The following is a 7383-nucleotide window of genomic DNA, read 5'->3' as shown; positions in this document are numbered from 1 at the left end:
CTGTGTTTGTGCCCGGGCTGTGGCACAGCTGTGATTTCACACAAGCAGTTTTTACCTGCCCTGGCTTTGATCCTCTCTCAGTCGTTCAGACCCCAGTCACTCTGAGGGGAAGGCTCCTGCCATTTCTGTGTGAAGCTTTTTTGTGGCAGCAGCACCTTCTTGAGGGCAGTGCCTGCCCTTGGGGAAACCTGTTGGTGTCATCTGGTCAGTGAGGGCCTCTTTGCCAAGAGCCACCAGGTTAAATGAGCTGTTTATTGTAAACATTTTCAGTTGGTATCCTAGGAAAGGCTGGCTCCAGTCGGGCTGAGACCATGTGCCTGATGCAATACTGCTGGAGAGGGGTTACAGCAATGACAAACTGCACAGCACCTTGCTGCTTGGCCACAGAGGAGCCAAAGGGGTCACAAAACGGGTTTTAGGCAGAAAGCACATTCCAGGAGGTAAGGAGCAGCAACAGGGGCAGGATGGGGGCAGGCTCTGGACAGATTTACTGGCACAGTGGTGTAACTGGACTCTGGAAGGACATCGACCTGTTGGAGCGCGTCCAGGGGAGGTACCAAGATGATCAGAGGGATGGAGCAGCTCTGCTATGAGGAAAGGGTTGGGATTGTTCAGCCCAGAGAGGAGAAGCTTTGGGGTGACCTCGTTGCAGCCTTCCAGTGCCTGAAGGAACTGACAAGAAACACGGAGAAGGACTTTTTACAAGAGCATGTAGTGACAGGACAAGGGGAAACGGATTCACACAGAATAGGTTTGGATGGGATATTGGAAAGAAATTCTTCCCTGTGAGAGTGGCACAGGGTGCCCAGAGAAGCTGTGGCTGCCCCTGGATTCCTGGCAGTGTCCAAGGCCAGGTTGGACGGGGCTTGGAGCAGCCTGGGATGGTGGAAGGTGTCCCTGGCCATGGCAGGGGGCGGAACAAGGGGATCGTTAAGGTCCCTTCCAACCCAAACCATCCCGTGACTCTGTGATATGACTGACTCCTGGTCAGAGGCTCAGCAGGTGGGGGTGTGGGATCACACGGCTAAGGAAGGGTTTAAGGATGGAATGTGGAAAATCAGAGATGGACACAGGCACCCGGAGAAGTGCCTCCATCCATCTGAGCTGCGCTGGGGCGGCCGGCGAGGTGTGGGGCTGTCTGGATCCAGGATCTAGCTGGGAAGCGGGAAGAGGCTCTGGGTGCAGCCGTCGAGGCAGGACACAGTGGCACAGTGGGGTTTTTGGGTGCGTGGATCCCTGCTCAGGAGAGGGAAGCTGCCACCTGCTCGATGAAGCTGGCCAGGTTGATGTCTCGCTCCGACAAACCCCCGCAGTCGTGGGTGCTCAAGGTGATGTGAACCTAAGGCAGACAGACAGGCCCGGAGTTGCAGACAGAAGCAGCAGGGCTGCTCTCCTCGGTGCTGCATCTGATGAGACAGTAGCTCCAAACTCGTTTGCAAAATTCCCTGCGGTGGCAGAGGTGCTCTGGCACTTTGCCCGGTTTCTCTCCTTCCTACAGCTCATGCTGGCCACAAGCTGTCACTGCCACCCCTGCCTAGGTCACAGCAGCCACCTGTGCCCGTTTTCAACTCGCTCTTACCCCCAGAAGCTTTTCCTGTGGCTGCTGCTTGATACAGATTTTAGAAAGCAATGCTGGTGGCCAGCCTTTGGCAGCTACTGCTCAGCTGGACGGGATAAAAGGAGGAGGAAAGCATCTGTGGTAGCTGAAGGCTGGCTGTGATAGGGGAATAGCATCTGAGGGAAGAGGTCCTGCTGATGAGAACAGCACTTGCTGCTCCCGTTTTATCCCTCAGAAAAGGGAGCTGCTCCCTGAAGTGCTCTGCTTTGTCCCCACCATGGTGTTCCTCACCTTATTGTACACGTTGAACCACTCGGGATGGTGATCCAGTTTTTCTGCCTGTAGAGCCACTCTGGTCATGAAGCCAAAGGCCTGCAGGGTAAGAAGGAAAGTTAACTCATTTACCCTGCAACATCTTGGTTTTCACCCCCATTGCTATTAATTTTACACTGCCTGTGTCTACGTAACCCAACCAAATGCAAGGCCTGGGCTATTCTGGGAGTCTTCTATGGGTTTTCCTCTTCCTGAGGAGCGTTTCCCAGACAAACTCTGTGCTGGGTCGAGCCCTTTGGTGTCTTGGGGAGGTTATTTTGCTCAGCCATTCAATTTCAGGAGAGACACCGAGGGCTTTCTTTGGCTGAGCTTTGCAGAGGGGCCTCCCAGTCTGCAGAACTCCGTGTCCCTGGGCTCGTACCCGGTTGAAGTCCTTGAAGTGGAACTCTTTGAAGATGGCATCTCTGCCTTCCACCTCGTTCCACCCCACGGCTCGCAGGTTTGGCAGCAGCTGCTCCCTCTCCTCCGAGCTCAGCCTGTGGGCTTTGCCCGCCTGGAAAGGGAAGGAAGGGGAAGAGGAGCAGGTCAGTGTGGCAGCAGTGGGATGAAGCAGATGTTGAGAGCAAGGAGGCGTCCCATGGGTCGGGGAGTTGCAGCTGGGTGGGAGGGTTGGAACATCCATGTCCTCTGCACTCTGCCTGGAATACATCCTGCGTGTACCAACGAAGCCCAGCTGGTCCCTTCTGTCCTCTCACCTGCAACACCTCCCACAGTGCCTGAGGTACTAAGAAATGATAGCTGTGTGAAGTTAAACTCCAAAATACATTTTCTTTTACATATAATCTTCTGGGGAAAAAAAAAATCAAAAACTTAAAAAGCAGAAGCTCTTGCGATCATTTCTAGACCTGAGAGTTGCTTTAGGGCTCCTGAAGCAGCAGAGCTTATTTATTTATTTATTTATTTGTATATTTATTCATTTATTGGGAGCCTGCTTTTGAGGAGAAGGAAGTGGTGTGGATCAGAGATGAGTCACACTAAGCTGCAGTTCAGCTCCTTTCCCCCCCCTCTCCTTTACATTACAATGGATTTTAAGAGGCTGTTTCTGCCTGTGAGGAACAAAGGGCAGAGGGAGGGATTGTGGTTGAGCTCTGCCCCGGGCAGAGCTGCTGGTACTTAGTTTTTAAGAGGTGGCAGTGGGGAAGCAGCAGTTCTTGGCTTTGAGGACTGTTTATAGGCAGAGATGAAACTAAAATGAAACTCTTGGGGATGGGGGCTGCCTGAGCCAGCTCTGTTCTGGCGCAGTGGGGAAGGCAGGAGCGAGTGCAAAGGGGCACTGCTCTCTGAAATGTCATGTTCTGGCAATTAAAATTCTTTCACAGAATCACAGATTGCTCTGAGTTGGAAGGGACCCACGAGGATCATCAAACTCCAGCTCCTGGCCCTGCACAGGACAGCCCCAAGAACCTCACCGTGTGCCTGAGAGCATTGTCCAAACACTCCTTGAGCTCTGGCAGGTTTGGGTGAGTTGACCTTTCCAGCTGGTGATGACAAAGAGCTCCTTGCAATTTATTTTCCTTTATGTGCTGTAGAGCCAAGTGTGGCAAGTTGGATATGAGTCTTGACAAATCTGGCCCAGTTTTTTTTTTTTTTTTTTTTTTTTTTTTTTGTGGGTATTTGATCAGCAGCCCCTTGAGATGCTTTGCTTGGGCATCAATGCTCAGAACTGGCATTGGGCAACTGAGGCAAATCATCCTCTCCTGTGCTTTCCCTGCTCACAGGCTGCACAAAACCAAAGAACCAGCTGTGAAGCTGATGGTTTTTTGTGGGTGGGTCTTGCATGTTTTGGGGAAGACTGGAGAGATGATGCCCCATTCCTGTGGCTGTGTGGGTGCCTACCTGTCTGTGTATCCCTGCCCTTAGACTGCACGGAATGGAGAGTGCCAGAGTGTCACTGGGGGCGGGATGCTTCCTGGCCCCTGGCATTGCAGCTGCAGGATTTTGGGGGAGGGTGTTCCATGCCTCTGCATGTTTTGGATGACCCCCTGGCAACCCTGGCTCTGCCACCCCCTCCCCACCCCCCAAATGTCAAGGCTGCGCTGGGAGGGAAGGCAGTGAGCAAACACGAGTGAGCTCAATAAACCCGGAGCCGCTGCCCTTCCCTGCTGATGGAGCGATAAGCCGGGCACAGGTAGCTTAGCAACTGGATCAGGTGGGGACAGAGGATGGCTCTGCTGGCAGGGAGCCACCCGCGGGCGCTCTGATGGCAGCAGGGCAGGGGCTGCACCAGCATTTGGGACCAGCGGCTTGAAACCTGAGGAGAGGAAAGGGAAAAGCTGGAGCTGTAGCTTGGCGCAGAGGGGTATGGATGCAGGGGGCTGGGTTCCAAACCAGCCTTCCCCGGGCAGAGCAACAAAGGGACGTGGTCTAATTGTCCTCTTTCTCCGCTGTGACTCTGTGGGAGGACGCCCCCGGGGCTTTTTCCAGCCCAGCTCCTCCCAGCAGCAGCGGGAGGCATGGCCAGGCTGGGGTTTGGCACCCAGAGCACACAGAGCCAACTCCTCTGGCTGTGTCAGAGGGCAAACCCGCTGCCTGGAGCACTCCCTGCCCTCCATCCTGCTCCATCCATCCTTCTCCACCCCAGGACATCGGCCAGCCTGCTGGTCTTGTCAGGATGCCATGGTAATGCTTTCATGGGCTCTCACTCCTTAAAAACACACTCTTCTCGTTAGGGAAATGAATTTATTTCGTTTTCTTCTGCTGGTTCTCAACTGCCAAAAGGTTGGGATTTCAATTTTTGGGATTTTTTTTGCCAGCAGGGAACCAAGCAGATGCATTGTGCAACTGAGGGAAAGGAACCAGCAAGGGAAACTGGGAGAATCCGAACCCTCTTTGCTCTAAAATCTTCCCTTTTAAAGAATCATGGAATGGTTTGGGTGGGAAGGGACCTTAAAGCCCATCCAGTGGGATGGGCAGGGACACCTTCCACTATCCCAGGTTGCTCCAAGCCCTGTCCAACCTGGCTTTGGGCACTGCCAGGGATTGAACAGCCCCAGCTTCTCTGGGCACCCTGTGCCAGGGCCTGCCCACCATCCCCGGGAAGAGTTTTTCCTTAATGAAAGGCAGAATTTCCACCTAGGAGAAGGCACAGGGGCAGCCCTGGGCGGGCAGGGCAGGAATGCCGTATTCCACAAGGCCCACAGGGCTCTTTTGCTGCGGCGCAAAAGCCGATTATTTCCAGCGGGCGCCTTGCGGGGCTGTGCAGACGGAGCACACCTGGGGGTCGTCCCTGCCCTACAGAATGCGTGCGGGGGTCCTTGCTGGGGGATCCTTTCCCTCCCCCTGCAGAGGAAGGGGAGCGATCCAGCCTTTGGAAAGGCAGCGGCAGCCGGCGGAGCCGCGCGTTACTGATTAACCCCAGCGCTGCGCTGCTTCCCCTTCCTGCCGCCGCTCCTCGCAGCCCCGAGCTGCCGCTGGGCATTCCTGCCTGCCACAAGGCAAAACCTGCTCGCCCAGCAGCCACTTACCATGGCCCGCGGCTCCCTCGGTGCGCTCCGCTCCCGCCCGGTGATGCTCCGTGCCCGCCCGGTGATGCTCCGCTCCCGCCGGGTCCCGCCGGGGCCGCGGCTGCTCCGGGACGGCGGAGGCGTGGCGAGGCCACCCGGCCCACCCACGGCCAGCAGAGCCTGCCCAGCACTGGCCACCTGCCTGCGGGGCCTCAGGGGCTCGGGGTATGGCCGGGCAGGGGCTCTCGGGAGCCTGCATGATGAAGCCGCGATGGGTTTTGCCCCCTCTCCTGCGGGTCGCTCCCTGAACGAGAAAAATGCGTGTTTTACGATTGGCTTTTCGCAAATATTAAAATGAATATGATGTGTGTTTTGTTGGAAAGTTATGCTGTATTAATTTTCTCAAGTATAGTTTTAGGTTATAACATAATGTTAAAATAGAAGCTATGTATGTGGGATATTTTTTTAAAGAAAGGAATGAGGTACTCGCACCAGACAGCAGCCACAGGACACCTCAATCTTTCAGAGAAAGAGAATTTATTGCTCCATTATCAGAAGAAACGAACTTCTTCCCGCCTCGCTCAGCCCTGCAGACGCCGTCAGGATTCAGAGGAAGAAGCTGACACTGCCCAGACAGAATCCTTGGTTTGAATGGAATTGATGCATCATGGATGAGGTGTATGAATATGCAGCAGGCTGTTGCTTGTAAGGGTTAATCCTCTGTTAACGTGGGTCCTTTTTTGAGCTTATTTTGCCCAGAAAGAGGTACCTGGACTGTCCATAACTCTTTGTTCTTATTGTGTTGTATTGTCCTAATCGTAATTGTCCAAATTTTTTATTACTCTAATTATATTACTAATTTTATAACCATTTTATTGCTATTAAACTTTTAAAATTCTAAAAACAAGTGATCGGCGTTTTTCACACTTAACCTGGGGCTCAAGGAGGAGGAGGAGTGGGATGGAGGGGGTTGTGTGATGGATGGGCAATGCCGTGGTTGACTCTCACAATTAAAAGGCAAATATGGTGTGTATATCTGTTAGGAGAAGTTTTATAGTTTATAGTTCTGTTTTACCCCCCTTGTGCTGTTATCAGGGGGTGGCCTGGGTTTGGGATATTTGGGAGGACATTTGGTTTGTTATTATGGCAACATCTGACCTCCAATCAAGATTTAAGGAAGTAAAACTCCATCACTGGACAGCGAAGAAGGAGTCCACAGACAAAACTTTGGGAGGGGCTGAAGGGTTAAAATGCGAAATCTCCATTGTGTGGGTGAGCTCATGGTGGGGAAAAAAAAAATCCTCTGCAGCCGGCGCCGTAATATTTTCTCTATTCAGTCTGCTGTGGTATTTTTGATAAGGTTTTAAAAAAACTTTCAAACTTTTAAAAGTGAGTATCATTTCTCTCCGGGCAGTTACTGGCACCGCTGGATGCCACTGGCAGCACCTGTGAGGAGGTGATGGTGCTCAGATGATCAATCACCGATAATCAATCACCGATAATCAATCACCGATAATCGCCGATAATCGCCGCCTGCGCTGGCCGGGACAGCCCGGGTTATATGGACTGAGAGCCCTGCAGATGGGCCGGAAGGAGGAGAAATGCCCCACACAACATTTCCCAGCGTTTTTAAGGCGTTTTTCTGCCATTGCCGGGGGAATGGTGTGTTCGTGGATGCCGAGTGCTGCTCCCTGGCATTTTCCCTCTCCAGGCCAGATGGATTAGTGCCCATGTCCTGCAGCTCGGCGTCTGCTCAACCCACTCACACGATGGGCAGTTTTCCAGTGCTGACCATTTTTGATTGTGCTGGTGTACGTGGCAGACAGAAATTCAGCCCCCTGCTATTCCCTCATGGCTTTCTTCACCTCTGCAGCAACTAATTCCAGATTATTATTTTTTAGTACAGCATGATATACATCCCTTATATATATATATATATATATATATATATATATATATATATATATATACTCTTGTGCACATTTTGTTCTCTACTGTAAGGAATTGTGGGTACCGCAGAGGTGATTTGTTTTTCCAGCAGTCAAGTTA

At 52.6% G+C, this 7383-nt stretch overlaps 1 protein-coding gene across 1 annotated transcript; it reads right to left on the bottom strand.

Moving 5' to 3' along the window:
- Positions 1–233: 233 nt before the first annotated feature.
- Positions 234–7129, bottom strand: PCBD1 (pterin-4 alpha-carbinolamine dehydratase 1). Its single transcript, XM_038140801.1, has 5 exons — positions 7101–7129; positions 5356–5722; positions 2253–2384; positions 1850–1930; positions 234–1339 (listed from the first exon to the last, which is right to left on the bottom strand). Exons 1-5 carry the CDS (start codon positions 7127–7129, stop codon positions 1241–1243), a joined length of 708 nt encoding a protein of 235 aa, XP_037996729.1. The 3' UTR covers positions 234–1240.
- Positions 7130–7383: the final 254 nt, after the last annotated feature.

Source organism: Motacilla alba, chromosome 6 (genome assembly GCF_015832195.1).
Source record: "Motacilla alba alba isolate MOTALB_02 chromosome 6, Motacilla_alba_V1.0_pri, whole genome shotgun sequence".
In the NCBI taxonomy this organism is placed as follows: Eukaryota; Metazoa; Chordata; class Aves; order Passeriformes; family Motacillidae; genus Motacilla; species Motacilla alba.
This window is presented reverse-complemented; position numbering and strand designations above follow the sequence as displayed.

What these genes read in the sequence shown, in the direction of transcription:
- PCBD1 (XM_038140801.1), bottom strand. Translation starts at nt 7,129, where the DNA reads ATGGTCAGCACTGGAAAACTGCCCATCGT. An exon ending in CGAGGGAGCCGCGGGCCATG is followed by an intron (nt 2,385 to 5,355) that starts GTAAGTGGCTGC and finishes TTCCCTTTCCAG; the next exon opens with GCGGGCAAAGCCCACAGGCT. An exon ending in GGTTCAACGTGTACAATAAG is followed by an intron (nt 1,340 to 1,849) that starts GTGAGGAACACC and finishes TGTCTGCCTTAG; the next exon opens with GTTCACATCACCTTGAGCAC.